The following is a 17,889-nucleotide window of genomic DNA, read 5'->3' on the forward strand; positions in this document are numbered from 1 at the left end:
AATAGTAGTGAGTTCCAGTTCAGCTTGGAAAAACTTAAAAGCTCACATCAGTGCAACCCAGCTGGAAGGAACAAACACTCCCCGGAGTTTGTATTTGTTCTGCCAGAGTCTCAAAGATTGAGTAATGCATGGACCCCTTTTAAGGGGAAAATATTTCTCCCGGACTCCCAATTTGAGAAACACTGCATTGAAAATAAGATCCTGTCTGTAAGCAAGCCCTTGGAAAACCCAGTTTTAATCCCAGGCGCGGACGGCTCGGCTTGTTTATACACAAGACTAGGCGATCGAGAATGTGCTCACCTTACATTCAGAGATGAGTATCCATCCGGATACGCTCAAGGATGCATCTGCATCGGGAAAATCACCAGGACAACCCACATCCCATGACAGGCAGTCGTCAAGGGTTCCCTTTGCGCCACCACCGCCACCTCGGCACCAAGCAGAGCATACAAAGCTAGCATCTAGGGTGGTGTGAGGAAGTTGTATTATAGGATAAACATTTAAAGTATTAAGTGCCATTCTCTGGGGTGGGCTGGGAGAGCTCAGAGCAGGACTCCGGGGTCCTTCAGATCTCTGGGCCTCCATTCTTGCCCCTTTGTGGTCTTGCCCCTGCCTGCCTGAATGGACCCCACCTAACGACCCCTTTCATCCCTCCCTGCTCAAAGCCCTCTTACGGTTCGCCAGCACCCAGAGGACACAGCTGGACCACCAAGTTCAAATCCCAGCTCTGCACTGCCTCATTGAGGGCGGGAGTGTTACAGTGACTTTCACTCTGAGCCTCAGTTTCCCCCCCCTATAAAATGGGTTAATGGGGAACTTAAGGAGTTATCCAAGTTATGTTTTGTTTTTTTACCTTAACCCCTGAAACACATAGGTATTATTGGCGGTGGTGAAGCATGATGGTGACTCTCACTGAGGGTCAGCCCAGCATCTAAGGCTTTTCAGTCTCCGTCCCAGCTCCCACCCCTCGCCTCCTTGGGCAGCCTGAACTCACCTACGGTTAGGCTTCCCCGCCTCCACGGGCCGCGAGGCCTCGCCCCCGGGACACGCCTCCCTTGGCTACGCCCCTAGACCCCGCCTTCTCTTGATCCCGCCTCCTAGGCCCCGCCCACGCCAACTCCAGTTCCTCTCTGGACCGGCTTCTTGGTCCCGCCTCCCCAGGCTCCGCCCCGTCGCCGTTCCTGGTTCGTCCTTGCTCCGCCCACTGCTCCTCTGGCTCCCTAAGGCTCGAGGACCCACCTGGGCCTGCCCCCAGTACTGCCTGAAGAACGAATCCCCAGCCCTAGCGACAACAGTCCGGCAGGAGTTCATTACGCAGGCCACATTTGAGGACGGTGGGGAGGTTATGAGAGGGTCGGAATCCCCGCGGGATGAGCCGCGAGATGGGTTCCTATTTCCCTGCTCAGGCGTGGGTGGGGCAGCCAGGCACGCGCCGCGATCGAGGAAGGCCCCCGGCGCAGGTCCCGGATATTTGTGTCCGCGCCGTCGCCACCTTCCCAGCCGATGGGTAGGGATACACGCTCGCGCTCGCGGTCGGCTGGTCGCAGGGGCCGAAGGCAGCGGAGGCGGAGTGGGAGTCGGAGTCGGAGTCGGAGCCGAAGTTGGAGCGGGAGCCATGGGCGGCGAAACCGACGTCGCCGGGACGACGAGGGGCGGCGCAGGCGGAGGAGCCGGGAGCGCAGGTAGGGTCGCTGTGTGAGCCGCGCTGGGGGTCTGGCTCCAGCCCTCGAGGAGCTGAGACCTCCGAGTTAGTCAGGGAGGGCTTCCTGAAGAAGGGGACGTCTGAGCACGTCGGGGTTAACCAGGCAGCGAAAGGAAAGCGAGAGGCGTTCCAGGCAGGGCGCCTGGTGGTTGGAAGTACAGCAGGAGGCGCCGTGAGCGAGGCGGAGGGGAGTCGATGAGGTCGGAGAGGAAGCGGGAGACCAGATCGTGCGGTCTTGTGTACCGTGGTGAAGAGTTTGACTGTTATTTGGAGGGGAGTAGGGAGCTGTGGAGGATTTTGAACCAGGGAGCGATGTGGTCTGGATTACTTTGCAGGACTCCTGCTGGTTTTCGCGTGGAGAAGGGACTGAGAGTGTCGGCAGGAGTGACACCAGGGAGGAGGAAGATAGTGCAGCTGTGCAGGCAACAGATGATGATGGCCTTCAGGAGAGGGAGGCTGTGGGGAGGTACAGTGGGAAAATGGGGAGATTTGAGAGGGATTTCCGAAGTAGAGGTGACAGCACTTGCCAATGGAGGTGGGGTGTGAGAGGGAAGAACTGTTGATGGCAGGTGGCAGGACTCAACTGACTCCTGAGACTTGGTGCTCAGCCTCCCCTCAGCCCGCAGCCCTTTTCTTCTGGATATGGGTCACCTGGCCAGACTTGGCTTGAGTCTCCTCCAGCACAAAGAACCAGCACCGTGACAGGGACTGACTCTCAGACCTGCGTCTTAGTGCTGGCTCAGCCCATAACTGGCTGTGACACTCAGGCCAGTACCTGCCCCACTGTCCCCCAGATTTCCTCATCTGTACCCTCAGGATCTCCACGGGGCTTCTCCAGGCATGCGCTGTCTCCCATCCCTCCAACCTGTTCTCCACACCATAGCTGGAGTGACTGTTGTCAGACATAGCTGATCACCCTCTATGTTTGAGAAGGTGGCTTTTCCTTTTGAGTCTCATAAGATCATTGCCACCTAGGAATTCCAGGAAGATATAAGCAGAGGAAATAGTAAAGAGGTGGTTTAAACCAGGGCTTGGCAAACTACAGCCTGTGGACCAAGCATAGTTTTCACATGCTTGAACGGTGAGGAGGAAAAAAAAAATCAAAAGAATAGTATTTCATGACACGTGAAAATAATTTGGGTTGGCCGAAAAGTTCATTCGGGTTTTTCCATAAGATGTTACAGAAAAACCCAAACAAACTTTTTGGCCAACCCAATATATGAAATTCAAGTTTTGGTGTCCAGAAATAAAATTTTATTGAACAAATTTATGTCTATTTGTTCATGTACTGTCCGTGGCTGCTTTTGCACTATGACAGCAGAGTTGAGTAGTTGTGCCATAGACGCTCTGGCTCTTAACAGAAAAGGTTTGCTAACTCTGGTTTCAGCTCCTGGCCTTGATGTTTTAGCATTGGTTCATGTGTAGTTGTAAATCTTGTTATTATCATCTAGTGGTTTCTAAGATTTTAGTTATTCACAAGAATCAGCCACCCTAGATATGTAATTAGAGTCAATGTCATTTATGAAGATTTGATCAGATTTACAGCCTGGATTTACGTACTTGAAAATCAGATAATTGATTTTCATGGTGTAGATTCTTTGACGTGAGCTTAGTAAGTGGAGCATTTGACAAACTAAAGACAGATGTAGTTGCTCAGAGGCCCGCAACATTAAAGAATCTATCCCCAGGATTCGTACGTTGCCTTCCGTGCTCGCAGTGCCCTTCCAAGGCTCTGTATTCCCTACAGTCTTACTCCATTTCACTCCTGCCCGTCCTATAGGACCAGTTAAACACCATCTTCTCCTGTAAGCCCTCCCTGGACACCTTGGACAGCGCTTATAGCTCCTGCACCATCTGGCCCCAAGCCCCGCCTCCCTGCCCTCCCCTCCTCCCTCTCTCCCCCTCACTCACTCTGCTCCAGACACACAGGCCTGCCTGCTGCTTCTTGAATATGCCAAGTAAATTCCTGCCCCAGCGCCTTTGCTCTTATTGTGCCCTCTCCCTGGATCACTGTTTCCCCAGATCTCTGCCTAGCTCCCTCCCCCACTTCCTCCGGCGTTACTTCCTCAGAGAGATCCTCTCTGACCTCTCCACACCCTGATGCTGCATCACTATCTTGGTAGCTCATGGTACCATCTAGTGTCACACTGTGTTTGTTGATGTGCAGGCAGGGGCCATCAATGTTTTGGTCACTGCCGTGTCCCCAGAACCTAGAACAGCTCCTGGCACCCAGCAGGCGCCCAGTAAAGGGCGGTAGGATAGATGGCTGGCCAGCAGGCAGCGAGCGGAGCTTTGCGGGTCCCCTCCGCAGGTTGGATTTGGATGAGGAGCGGTGGCAGCAGCGGCGAGGCAGGCAGAGCCGGAGCCCCCCGCCAGCCCCCCGGCGCTCCCAGGACCGCTCCTCTCAGTCCGACTCGGGTGACGAGCGGCAGCAGCGGCGGGGCCCATGGGCCCGCCAGTGGCAGCAGCGGACACACTGCTGGTCCCCCAGCTCCTCCGCGTCCAGCTCCGCGTCCCCGGACCCCTCCCAGAGCCCTCGGGCGGCGGCGGCATCCCTGAGCCAGCGCCAGGGCCTGCAGGAGCGGCTGCGCCTGCGCGCGGAGCGGAAGCAGCAGGAGGAGTTGATGAAGGCCTTCGAGACGCCCGAGGAGAAGCGGGCGCGGCGGCTGGCCAAGAAGGAGGCCAAGGAGAGGAAGAAGCGGGAGAAGATGGGCTGGGGCGAGGAGTACATGGGCTACACCAACACCGACAACCCCTTCGGGGACAACAACCTGCTGGGCACCTTCATCTGGAACAAGGTGAGCCCGAGGTGGCCACCGGCCACGCCCTTACTTCTGCTTGTGTTGCTCGCCAGCTCTTGCTGTCCTCCTGCTGGTTTTTGCTTCATGAGCTGTTTACAGCTTATTTTCAGAGACGTTGTTTAGCATTCCCAGCACACGTGCCCAGGTCGTACCTGGCCATCGAGAGTGTATTTTTACCCACACATGCGCACACACTGGCTCCGCCAGCTTTGCCTACGCTGTCTCGTGCGCTGTACAGTCTCAGGCACTCTGCCCACAGAGCCAGCCTAACCTCAAGGCAGGTTCTCGGCGTCACATGCCCAGGGGGGGATTTCACCTCAGAGCTGTCGCCTCATCCTTGAGATGAAAACTACACACCAGGACTTCTCCTGCGGTCCAGTGGTTAAGACTCTGTGCTTCCACTGCAGGGGGCACGGGTTTGACCTCTGGTCTGGGAACTAAGATCCTGCATTCTGTGCGGTGCGGCCAAAATAGATAAATAAAAAACTAAAAAAACCACAAAACTAAAAAAACAAAAACAAAAAAAACCTCCCACAAAACTACACACCGATCCCTTACCCACCAGCCGGGGCCTTGGGCACTTGGATTAAAGCAACACAATTTCCCTCGCAGTCCTGGAGGCCAGAAGTACAAAGTCAGGGTGTCACCAGAGCCACGTTCCCTCTGGAGGTTCTAGGGGAGAATCTTTTCTTGCCTCTTCCAGCTTCTGGTGGTTGCCCGCCACCCTTGGCTTATAGCTGCATCACTCCAGTCTCTGCCTCTGTCGTCACGTGGCTGTCTTCTCTCCGTGTCTGTGTCTTCACATGGTGTTCTCCTCTCTGTGTCTCTGAGTCCAAAGTTTCCTTGTCTTATAAGGACACACCAATCACTGGACTAAGGCCCAGCCTAATCTGGCACGACATCAACTAATCACGTCCGCAGAGACCCTGTTTCCAAATAAGGTCATGTTCATGGGTTCCCGGGTTGGGACGTGGACATATCTATGTGGAGGACAAGTTCGACACGACACAGCTGTGGGGAGGGTGAGAGCCGGTGGACACAGGCGGAAGCCACCGTATCTACCACTGTCTACATACGCTGTGAGCTCATAGCACCTCAGGGCCTTTGCACTCACCATTCCTCTACCTGCAGCACTCCCGAGCTCTCCCCATGGCTGTTTCTTCCTCAACCTTCAGATCTCCACTGATGTGTCCCTCTTTTGAGAGGCCTTCCTGGCCCCCTTGGTCCCCCAGGTTCCCTGCGTCCTTTATCAAGGCACTGCTTCTCCCTTCCTAGTGCTTTACTAACAGACGTGAATCATGTGCCTGTCGGGTGCTGGGTACCGTGTGGGCCCTGCGCATACGTCAGTGAGTGACAGAGAGAGATGCCTGTCCCTGTGCGGCCAGCAGTCTCGGGAGGCTGGCTGTAAATAAGTCATTTAGCTGAGTCCGCAGAGGAGGGAACGAAGGCAGGCAGGGGTGGGCGAGGAGGCTGCAGTTTAAACACACGGGTCCAGAGAGGTCTCGCTGCAAAGGTGACATCTAAACCACATGTCCCACTTTATGGCGTGTAATTCCCGTGGACTGTGAGCTCCACGGGGCAGGCTTTGTCCCAGGCGCTGGCACCCAGTCAGCCCTCGGTAAATGTCGAATGGGTGAGCGGGCCTCGGGGCGTCTGAGAAGCCCCGGCCCAGCCTCTGAGACCTCTGTAGTCGGGGGAGGGCGCTAGACGGCCCAACTGTATGAGTGGTGTCACGCATCTTGTCCCGGTGTCCTCGGGGCGCTGGGCTGGCGGAGTGGGCAGGCTTGGTGTGGGCCGCGAACATGCCTCTCCGGGCCGGGCGTTGGTCGAGGGCTCTGTGTCTGAGTGCGGGCTCTCTCCGTCCAGGCCCTCTGCGGCTGTTCTGTGTGGCTGTAGAGACGAAGTGTGGTCATTGTCACTGTGTGGCAGTGGCCCCAGGCCGGGCCACCCCGTGTCACCCTGGAGGCGTGTTTTTCTGTGCACAGGGGCTCCTGGAACGACCCTCGGAGCCGGTGGAGGTGACAGGAGGCACGGGTCTTGGCACGTGCCACCCACAACAGTTGTGAGATGACTTGGGAGGGTTGGGGGTTCTCCGGGAGCCTGTGCCCGGGCCCCTCCGTCAGGTGAGGGCACAGACAGGGAGAAGCCGCTCTCCATGCTCAGGGTGCCCCGAGGGGTCCGTGAGCGGGGACCCCGGCGAGTGTGCTTTCAGAGTCCCCCTCTTGCTCAGCCGCTGGTTCCGCCCCTCCGCATGGCCGCTGGGGGTCTGAGCTGCTGAGAGCCGGACACCACCCAGCCAGTGCAGCCAGGCTTGTGTGTAAAACAAGAGTCAGCAGCCCCAAGTAAGACTGTCCCGTGTGTGACATGGTCGAGTTCTGCAGGGGCGGAGCTGCCTCTCCCCATATCTCAGCACACGGCTCGGGGCAGAGGGCGCCCCACGATGCTGGAGTGTACTGAACCGATTCTGCAGGCGAACGGGGGGCCGCATCTTCCGCTGGAAGTCGGGGTGTGGCCGCGGGCAGGTCACTTCTCCCTCAGCCTCGTGCTCCTCATGGGCAGAGCGGGTGCTTCGGTCTGGTGGATGCCCGCCTCGTAGAGCAGCAGGTGGTCCTGGGGCGGGCGGCAGGAGGAAGCATCGCTGCTCAGCGGGCGTGTCGTTGGCCCTTCCAGGCCCTGGAGAAGAAGGGGATCGGCCACCTGGAGGAGAAGGAGCTGAAGGAGCGGAACAAGAGGATCCAGGAGGACAACCGGCTGGAGCTGCAGAAGGTGGGGTGCCCCGGGCCACCCTCCTTCCCTCCTGAGGGCTCCCAGGCTGGCTCACCCTGGCTTATGTCAAGGGAGACCTGACTGGCTTACGTGGAGAGTCCAGGGGACATTGGCTTCAGACACGGCTGGATCCAGGGGCTCGGGCAGGGATTCCAGAGAGCTGTTTCCCTCCGGCTCGGCTCTGCTGGCCTCTGGGGTTTATTCTAAGATGCTCCCTGCTGGGTGGCCAAACTGGCCCTGGCTGCTGAAGGCTGCCGTGTCTCTAGCAAAAGGAGGGCTCCGTCTGCCACAGGGTGTGTCCAGCGTTTCAGGCATCCCTGGACCGATTCCTGTGCCCGGGGCCAGCCCGCCGGGGCCAGGCCATGGGTGTGGTCCCACCCGCCCCTAGGGAGCCCCCCAGCCCGACAGGATGAAGGCAGGCCCACGAGACCCCCATCGTCCGCTGTGCGCCCACAGGTGAAGCAGCTGCGGCTGGAACGGGAGCGGGAGAAGGCCATGCGGGAGCAGGAGCTGGAGCTGCTGCAGCGCGAGAAGGAGGCGGAGCACTTCAAGACGTGGGAGGAGCAGGAGGACCACTTCCACCTGCAGCAGGCCAAGCTGCGGTGCGCGCCCCGCCCCCGCCGCCCTCCCGCGCGCCCCGCTCACGTCGCCCCTGGGCCCCCGGCTTCCCACCACCTTCTCCTCCCCAGGGTCCCTTCTGACCCTCTTTCGGGCGCTGCGCTGCTTTCCGTCGCTTCCTTCATCGCGCCTGTCTCCCCAGGGGCCGGGTGCCAAGGGGACGCACGAACGTGCTGCTGAGTGGAGGGTGCCAGGTGCCCTGCCATCCCCAGACCGCGGGGTGCTTCACTCAGCAGCCACGTCTGGAGTCAAGAAAAGTGAGGCTCCTGAGGTGTCGAGAGTTGCCCGAGCTCACACAGGGTGTGTGAGCTCCAGGCCCGGCCCCCTTCTCACCTTGCTGCCCACCAGCCGCGCCAGCCCCCAGGGGCTCAGACCTGCCTGGTCGCAGGGCTCCCTGGGGTTGGACCGGGGTCAGCCTCTGATGCGTGTTCCCACACGCAACACTGAGGTTCCAGATCTTTCACCCCGGCTGGGCCTCTCTGACCCTCTGTCCCCGCCCACCCGCTGCTCTTCAGACCCCCTTGCGCCCGTCTCTGCCCCTCTCAGGGCCTGTGCCTTGCGGCTGACCTGTCTTGCTCCTCCGCCTGACACCTCCTCTTCCAGGAAGCCTTCCCTGACCACCACCCACAGCAGGCCGGGCTCCTCCCCTGGCTCCGGTCAACCCCCAAGGGCGAGGTCTTTAGGAGGGTAGACACAGCCCCGGCTCTGACACTGCCCCCTGCTCCCCAGCAGCTCCAAGATCCGCATCCGGGACGGGCGGGCCAAGCCCATCGACCTGCTGGCCAAGTACATCAGCGCCGAGGACGACGACCTGGCTGTGGAGATGCACGAGCCCTACACCTTCCTCAACGGCCTCACGGTGGCCGACATGGAAGACCTGCTGGAGGACATCCAGGTACGGCCCTGCTGCGCGCCCGGCACCGCTGCTGCCGCTCCAGCCCCGGGCGTGCCTTCACCCACCGTCTGCGCCTCCGCCTCCAGGTGTACATGGAGCTCGAGCAGGGCAAGAACGCGGACTTCTGGCGGGACATGACCATCATCACGGAGGATGAGATCGCCAAGCTCCGCAAGCTGGAGGCCTCGGGCAAGGGGCCAGGTAATGCGGGCCGGGCCGCCGGAGGCACGCCGGGCTGTGCCCTCGGGGAGGCACCTCTGGGTCTGGTGGGAGCCGCTGTGGGCCTGTTGGCTCCACAGAAGAGGCCTCGGCTTCCTCTCTGGGGTCTCCCTGCCAGGGCCTGTCTGCGAGCCACCAGGGGGCAGCACTGGGCAGCGGGGGCAGCGGGTCCTGAGTGAGGCGCTCTCCCGCCCGCCTGAGGGCTCACCCAAGCAGTGCCAGTGGCTTCCTTTAAACAGCTGCTTAGCGCTGGGCTCCCCCGGGAGCGGCGTCCATGGGTTTTCTGTTTGGGTTTCAAGTTTTCGCCGGAGGCTCCGTCCGTTTGAGTGAGAACAGGACCTGACTGCGCTTGGTGGGAACCCGTGCAGCGTGGTGTGCTTCTTTAATCACATTTTCTTTTCCTCAGAATGATTGCCTGCATATAATTGCAAGGGAGACAAGCTCTAAAGCAGGGTCTTTCCCCCCAGCATGGCTGACATTTGGGCCCAGACCGTTCTCTGTGGGGCCGTCTTGGGCCCTGTGGGGTGTGGAGCAGCCTCCCTGCCCCACCCACTCGGTGGCAGGAGCCCCTGGTCGTGACAACCACAGATGTCCCCTGACATGGCCCAGTGTCCCCTGGCGGGAGGCAGATTCAACTCCGGTTGAGAGCCACTGTTCTAAAAGCTCGTTGGCAACCACTGCAGTCCCACCCCTCCCGCCCCCTTGAAGCCACCGGCTTTAACGACATCTAGCTCCTGGGGGCCTTGAGCCTGTGTCACTAAGCTCTCAGCTCCATGTTAGTGCCAACCCATGGTGGCTGAGGACGAATGCCCTCCCTTCCCTGAGCCTGTGTAAGTGCTGTTCTCTGCTCAGTTGCGGTGCTCGGGGAGGTTTCCTTCCTCTTAGGAAAAGGAGGAGCATCCTTTATCCTTGTACGTGGAGTTTTATTTCTCCCGACCCTTTTAGCGGGGCACATCCTGTAGTAACTTCCAGAGAAAGGAAAGGACTCTTTGCTATCAGAAATGGGTGTCCAGGGGAATTCCCTAGAAGTCCAGTGGTTAGGACTCTGTGTTTTCACTGCCGAGGGCCCAGGTTCAATCCCTGGTCGGGGAACTAAGATCCCGCAAGCCACGTTGCACGGCTAAAAAAATCCAAAAACAACAACGACGACAAAAAAATAAATGCATGTCCAGAAACATCTGCTTTGGTGGCAGTGGTGCTGGTTGGGAGGGTGCTGCAGGGCCCTTGGACAGAACGACAGTTACAGGTGTGGCTCTGAGTGCACACCTGGGCTGCCCAGCAGCTTGGCCACCTGGGTCCGATCGGTGACCTCCCCAGGGCTTGGTTGTTCCTTGCATCGCAGGGGGTTGAGAAAACACCTCCGGGAGGATTGCGTGAGGAGGAGTGAGTACATGGTCGTCAAGCGTTCAAACCAGTTCCCACTCTTATGATGCCAACGCCTCAGCGCAAGGACCGTGGGTGGGGGATTCTGCACCACCGACCCCACCTTCCCCAGGTGGTCAGACACCTGGGAGGCTCCCATCAGGCCCCCTGCCCCGTCCCTGGGCCCCTTCTCCCCACTCCCTCTTCCACAGCGGGTGGGTTGTCCGCTGCCACCCTCCTGCAGCTTCCTGCACCCACCCCAGAGGAGGAGCCCCTTTCTGGGACCCCACATCTCTCTCTTTCCTGTGGTTTGTGCCCTCGCATCCTCCAGTAACTTGTAGAGAGAGGCAGGAAGTTGTTGGCGTCCCACATGTCAGGAAATGTCTTCTCTCCCCTTGGCTGGTGGCCGCGGGGCAGGAGCCCTGCCCCATGGCTGCGGAAAAGTGTGAAGGGACGTTGTGCTGGGTCCCTCCCGTTTCCAGGGCTCCCTGCGTGCCTCGCCCATGGTCTCTCCTGTGGCACTGCCCTTCCCTCTCCCCCTCCCTGCCACGTCAGTCACCCCTCTGTCCCCTCTCCCTTCTCGCGTGTTACGGTCAGGGTCCCAGGTGTTCTCAAAGAGAGTGTGTGTGTTTGTCTTCTTTTGGCCTCATTTCCGCCACCACTCCCGGAGCCCCTCAGAGGTGGCCTTCATCATTTTAAATTAAGTTGGCCCTTCCCTTTCCTTTTTCCCTTTTCTTTCTTTTTCTTTTTTTCCCCTCCTCTCCTTTTCTTCTCTTTGCAGCTGGGAAATCCTAACTGTACAATAGAGTGCACAGTAGGAAGTGGGTCCCCGGACACCCCTGTGGCCTCTCCAGTGCCCCGCCCCCCTTACAATCCCCGTGGGTCCTCCCAGGGGGCATCTCTGAGGAGAAGCCTTCCCCCCACCCAAACGGTGCCACCCCCTCTCCTGAAATGGTGTCCCAGAGGGCACTCAGCCGGCACCCTCCAGCCAGGCCTGTTGGTGGACCCTTGGGTGGCATCCAAACCCAGGACCTGGCTTCCTTTAAGCAGTGGCTCAGCACCCGTGGGAGCGGCGCCCACTGGGGCTGTCTGTTTGGGTTGTAAGTTAGCACCGGTGGCTCCGTCTGAGCGAGCAGAGGCCTGGCTTCTGTTTGAGGTCAGTGCAGGATGCGGCTCTGCTTGACTGGGTGTGAAGGGTGTCGCCAAATTGGGTTTTGGTCCCGTGATGTGTCTGCACCTGCTACAGACCGAGGCCGGGCTGCCGGCCCTATGGGTCTGCCGCTGAGCCAGGGCTGCTTGGGAGCCCAGGTGCTGATTCCGGGGTCCCAGGTGGTTGGCTGGAGGGGACTCGGGTTCTTCTTGACCCTGTCTGATCAGCTGGGCTTGGAGAAGCCGGCTTTGGAGCAGGGAACACGAGCTGGTCGCCTGCCCCCACGTTCACCCAGCAGCTGCATACGGAGCTCCCTGCCCTTGGAAAGCCGAGAATCAGGCATCCAGGCCAAGGGAGCAGTCTGGTGGTCGGCGAAGGCTTCCCAGTAGAAGGGAGCTCTCGTTGAGGGCTGAGGATGGCTGGGGTCTAGGAGGTGGACTGGATGGGGAAGAACTTATTGCTGGTGGGAAGCACCCACCGCATGTGCAGGGGCATTGGGGCAGGGCAGGGGTCAGAAGGGCACAGCGTGCTGTCTGATGAGCCACAAACAAGGAAGCCAGCCAGTGTGAGGGAGAGCCGGGGTCAGGCAGCATTGGCCTCACCCTCAGGGGCCTCTCAGTCTAGAGGATTAGGACCTGGGACCAGCCCCATGCCAAGCAGCCCTCACCCCACTGCAGGTGAGCGGCGAGAGGGGGTCAACGCCTCGGTCAGTTCCGACGTGCAGTCGGTCTTCAAGGGGAAGACGTACAGCCAGCTGCAGGTCATCTTCCAGGGCATCGAGGGCAAGATACGGGCCGGGGGCCCCAACCTAGACATGGGCTACTGGGAGAGTCTGCTGCAGCAGCTGCGTGCCCACATGGCCCGTGCCAGGTGAGCTGGCGGGGCTTCCCTGGGAGCCACAAGCTGGGGCCCCAGCTGGAAGGCCTCCGCCCAGCCCCCAGCAGCCTGCCCGCCTTCCTTCTGGCCTCTACTTAGCACCTGGTCTTTGTTTTCCCCGGGTCAGCGGACATCACAGGAAGCCCTCAAGGCTGCTGTCCCCCACCTTCCACAGGCCCCACACCCACTGTGTATGAATTCTCATGCTTGGCGCTGTCATGTAAACACGGCTCCTATCTGCCGCTAAGTGCAGTCACTTCTAAATTTATTCTCTTCCTCGCCTGTCCCCCATCCATTTCCAGCCCAGCTTGGCCCTTAGGTCACGCCTGCATGTAAACACCCCAGTACAGGGACCTGCCCCCTCCCGGTGTCCACCTGTGCCGTGGCCACTTGCTGCCCTCAAACTCCGGGCCCTTGCAGCAAAATGGGGGGGTCAGGAGAAGTCCATGGAGGGCCTTCCCCCTTGGAGAGTCAGGGTGACCACCCGGCCTGCGTTCCAGGCTCCGCGAGCGGCACCAGGACGTGCTGCGGCAGAAGCTGTACAAGCTGAAGCAGGAGCAGGGAGTGGAGAGCGAGCCCCTGTTCCCCATCCTCAAGCAGGAGCCGCAGTCTCCGGGCCACAGGTAGGCCTGCCTCTGGACGTCCCCTGCCGGGCGGTGGGACTGGAAGCCCCGCCCACTGCCCGCCCCACTGCCCGCCTCGCTCAGTCCAGCCCTCTCTCGCAGCCTGGAGCCTGAGGACCGGGCCCCCACCCCACCCGGGCCCTCGGAGGGTGGCGCTGCTGAGCCCGAGGCGGAAGCGGCAGCACCGGCGGAGGGCGAGGCGGACGGGGAGGCGGTGCTCATGGAGGAGGATCTGATCCAACAGAGCCTGGACGACTACGACGCCGGCAAGTACAGCCCGCGGCTGCTCACGGCCCACGAGCTGCCGCTGGACGCCCACGTGCTGGAGCCGGACGAGGACCTGCAGCGCCTGCACCTATCCAGGCAGCAGCTCCAGGTCACAGGTGCGGGGTGGGGCCAGCAGGGGGCGGAGCCTCCCCTTGGTGAAGGGGGCGTTGGTGGTGAACCCGCTCCGATCCTCCAATCCTCCGACGCTGCCTGCTCTCTTGAGAGTGTCCGTTCATTCACCTGCTCGCTCGTTTGTTCGTTCTGGGCGTGACTGGCTGGCTGGTCCCAAGGACACAGTGGTGGTGGTCTTTACTTCCCGTGCCCAGCTCTGCTCTGAGCTCCTTACACTGCCCGCTTGCCAGGGCCTTGGCCTTCCTGGGCAGCCATCGTCCCGGAAGAGCGGAGAAACGGCCTCGGAAAGGCCCCGGTCCGGGGTCCCACTGCAGGCTTCTGACCACCAGGCTCTTCGGCCAACCTGGCAGGGGACACGTGGTGTTTGGTGCCCACCTGGGAGGGCGGGGGGCACCCAGCAGGCAGGCCTGGGTCGGGGCATGTGACCGGGAAAGGGAGGCTGTGGTGCCGGGGTCCCGGTTAACGCACCCCGCCCGCCCCGCCCGCAGGCGACGCCACCGAGAGCGCGGAGGACATCTTCTTCCGGCGCGCCAAGGAGGGCATGGGCCAGGACGAGGCGCAGTTCAGCGTGGAGATGCCGCTGACGGGCAAGGCCTACCTGTGGGCGGACAAGTACCGGCCGCGCAAGCCGCGCTTCTTCAACCGCGTGCACACGGGCTTCGAGTGGAACAAGTACAACCAGACACACTACGACTTCGACAACCCGCCGCCCAAGATCGTGCAGGGCTACAAGTTCAACATCTTCTACCCCGACCTCATCGACAAGCGCTCCACGCCCGAGTACTTCCTGGAGGCCTGCGCCGACAACAAGGATTTCGCCACGCTCCGCTTCCACGCCGGGCCGCCTTACGAGGACATCGCCTTCAAGATCGTCAACCGCGAGTGGGAGTACTCGCACCGCCACGGCTTCCGCTGCCAGTTCGCCAACGGCATCTTCCAGCTCTGGTTCCACTTCAAGCGCTACCGCTACCGCCGGTGACCGGCGGGCCCCCTCCCGGACCCCTGCGAACTGACCAGGGGTGTGGGAAGGCAGCGGCCTCCCCCAGCTGGGCCTCCTCCTTGCGGGGCCTCACTTCCTGGTGTGAACAGGGGTCGCTGTGGAGCCTGCCTCAGAGAGCTGAGGGGACCCACCACCAGGCGGGCCTGGGGCATTGACGCACAGGAGGGGCTGCTGATGGGATTTTCAGAGCCCAGGGAACCAAGCAAGCGTCTCCAGACCTCAGTCCTTGGATTGACGCTGAGCCCCACTCAAGAAACAGGCCCTGCATCGCCGGGGCTCTGGGGGGCTTGCAGGGTGTTGCTCAGCCCCTGGACATGGCCAGCGGCTGCAGGACCCAGGCTCCAGGCCCTTGAGTGCATGTTCCCGGATAGGCCATCCGGGGACGTCTGTGGTCCCCCAGTTTGCCCCTGGTGCTGGCTGGGGTCAACTTCTGCCCGGTGGGCACGGAGGACACGTCGCCGCCCACCATCGGGTCTGGGAATATCCTTCCACAGCCACCGAGCACAGGAGCCCCCAGGGTGCGGCTGTGGTGCCCCATCGGGGCTCTGGACCTCCGCGTCCCTCAAGGCTGCGCTCCTAGAGCCACTTCCCAGCCACCACAGGGCCTCCCTCCTTGTCCCTGAGTCTCGGACACGGGCAGTCAAGGGCCTGGCAGGTACAATCACTCACCCAGTCACAGACTGTCAGCGGTGCCCCAGGCAGGCCCACCCCAGAAACAGATGGCTTTTAGCGTTTTCTTACGGAGACATTTCCAACCCCAAGTGGTCAGAAGCCTGAAGGGCCACTGCCAGCTCCTCAGACAGCCTCACCCAAACACCCTATTTCATTTGGAAACATTTCCATTTCAGGCTGTTTTCTCTAAAACGAATTTTTTAGGTGGGGGTGGGGGGAATCTTGTTTATTTTCATTTAATTGGTCTACATGTGAGATTGCATGTTTCTTTTCAATAAACATTTTATTTTGGACTAAGTTTAGGTTTTCAGAAATGCTGCAGAGATAGTCTAGTGTTCCCGCACCCCACACTCAGCCGTCCCCATGGTTAATGCCTTACGTAACCACAGCACATCTGTCACAACTAAGGCACTAAACAGCTAAGAAGACCTTTTGAAAACAACCACCACACCTAAAAATAGTCAATAACAGTTCCTTAGGGAGCCCCTCGTAGTCTGAGGGCTTCCTCTCTCTTTGCCGCCCACCCCCGGCCTCAGCTCCCAGAAGGAGGGTGTACCCCTGAATGCTCCAGGAGGTGCTCAGCTGCTCACCTAGGCCAGGGGATGATGCTCAGCAGTGTCTGGGGACATCTGTGCTGGTCATGATCTGGGGGGCTCCTGGCATTGTGGGGTGAGGGCCAGGGATGCTGTTCCACACCTCACAGGGCCCACGATGGCCCCCCACAGAGAGTAATCTGCCCCTATGTCCCCAGTGCTGAGACTGACACTCCCCAAGCCACTGGTCATCTACCAACCCCGACTTAACAATGTCCCAGGAGCCTCTGGCTCAGCTCTGGCCTCCACTGCCCTGCCCCACCCCACACATGCTCATACATCAGTAAACATGTTCTAGACAGCAGGGCTTGGGGACTCGGCAGGGAAGTGCATCTGGTCAAGGGGCGCCCAATCCCCACTGCAGACCCTGTCCCACCCAGCCAGCCTGGTCCTGGGTGAAGACTACCCTTTAGGGCAGCACGCAGACCACATCCATCCCCTTTGGAACCCTCCACAGGCATTAGTAATCAATTGCTGATTGCCAAAGCAATCTTAGAATCCTCTGGGCAGCCGCTACCAATTAATCCCTGGCCTGCTCCACTGTCATCGAGTGTGGGCCAGGCCCCGGGGAGGGTTGAGTTGGGGGCAGAGCCAGGAGGCACGTTCGTGCCTAGCAGGGTGCTTGGTCACCAGATGGGTCGGGCCTTGTTCTGTTCTCAGATCACGGGCTCTGTGTGGCTGCAATGGCCTGGCCTTTAGCCGGTGTTTTGTGGACCTCATGCCAGCCCTACATGACAGCACTTGTGTCCATTTGGGGAAACAGGCTCACAGAGGCACATGTTTTCAAGCCTAGAAAGCAGCAGTCAGGGTTAGAACCCGGGTTTCTCCAACCTCCCATTCCCAGCCTCAGTTTCCCCACCTGCCCCCCGAGGAGTCCTCCCAGCCCCAGCATCCTGGTTCCTCCTCATGCCCCTCCTGCAATCCGGGCAGGGAGTCTACCCCAAGGGAGGTGGCGGCTCTGAGCAGGGGGAACAAGGTGGCTGTGACCCCGACTCGCTGGGCACGTGTTTAGCCAGGAGCCCCCAGTCCGGAGGGAGGAGAGCTGGGCTCAGACGCCCTCCAGGCAAGGAGTCAGGGCAGGGCAGGGGAGGCACTGAGTCTGGGGGGCCCCAGAAGGGACACTGAAGGCTCCCTGGAGGAGGGGAGGGATGCAGGTGCTGGGCCTGGGAGGACGGGGCTGCCGGGCAGAGAAGGAGGGTGGGGCCTGCCTTGCAGAGGAAAAGGCAACAGGTGCGCCCAGGGCAGGACTGAATGCAAGTCCAGCTGCTGGACTCTTTCCCAGGGCACTGGGGAGCCATAGAGGGTGAGTGAACTGGGCAGGGCACAAGTTGCGTGTCAGGGAGACCCCTCAGGCAGACTGGAGGCACATCACCCCACCCAGCTGCCCCATGACACAGCCCCGGCCCAGCATCCACCCAGTGTCCCTCAGATTGTCCCCAGCCCCCACCCCAGCCTCTTCCTGCCCTGGGCTGTGAGTGAGGCTAATAATAGATGCTGTCTGCCTGGCTCCCACCGGAAACCACAGCCATGGAGCGGGGAGCACGTCCTGAACCTGGTCTCTGTTCCCACCATCTGGAGCCCCCAGGCCATCTCAACCCCTCCCACGCCTCCCTTGTGCCCTTTGAGCAGGGCCGGGGGCGGGATGGGGGTGGAAACGGAGGCCAGGAGACCCCCAGCCACCAGCCCAGGAGGTGGGGGAAGCCCAGTACTCATATTCAGATCCCACCCACACGTGGCCTTTGACACGTCCTATCTGCCCTCCAGGCCTCAGTCTCCCCATCTATAAAATGAGCATTCTTACCCCCTGCCTTGCAGAGTCGTGGTGAAACCCAGGCTAATTGCAAGTCAAGTGCGCTTCTCTGACCCCTGCCCTGGCTATTTCCCAGAAGGAGTGCTGTCCTTCTTATCTCGGGCCAGAGGAAGTGAGACCGGAACAGTCCCCTTTCATCTCACCCGCCACCTCATCTGAAGCCCCAGCCCCACATCCTCTTCCCACCAAGTCTGCCCTCCTTACAGTTCCCCAAAGCCTCATGTTCTCTCTTGCCTCCAAAGTTTTGCACGTGTAATTTCTGCCACGTCTCTTGGACCTGTGGAACTCCTACGTATTCCATAAAGCCCCAGTTCTCAGTCCCTTCTCCCCTACCCCCACCCCAGGATGCCTTCCTGGCTCACCTCCTGGGCTCCTACCTAAGCCCTGTCACTTCCTTGGGCCC

The 17,889-nt window shown here is 60.3% G+C and overlaps 1 protein-coding gene across 2 annotated transcripts; it reads left to right on the plus strand.

Annotated features, from left to right (window-relative positions):
* Positions 1-1,503: 1,503 nt before the first annotated feature.
* On the plus strand, positions 1,504-14,390 carry CACTIN (cactin, spliceosome C complex subunit; the record flags this gene model as incomplete). Of its 2 annotated transcripts, none has more annotated exons than XM_079701939.1 (10): positions 1,504-1,682; positions 3,984-4,500; positions 7,174-7,269; positions 7,726-7,871; positions 8,620-8,782; positions 8,869-8,983; positions 12,191-12,383; positions 12,890-13,012; positions 13,115-13,395; positions 13,900-14,390. In XM_079701939.1, 10 exons carry the CDS (start codon positions 1,504-1,506, stop codon positions 14,388-14,390), a joined length of 2,304 nt encoding a protein of 767 aa, XP_079558065.1. The 2 variants fall into 2 exon arrangements, with proteins under 2 accessions (XP_079558065.1, XP_079558066.1); XM_079701940.1 differs by having other exon boundaries at positions 4,014-4,500.
* Positions 14,391-17,889: the final 3,499 nt, after the last annotated feature.

Source organism: Hyperoodon ampullatus (genome assembly GCF_949752795.1).
Source record: "Hyperoodon ampullatus genome assembly, chromosome: 4".
NCBI classification, from domain to species: Eukaryota; Metazoa; Chordata; class Mammalia; order Artiodactyla; family Ziphiidae; genus Hyperoodon; species Hyperoodon ampullatus.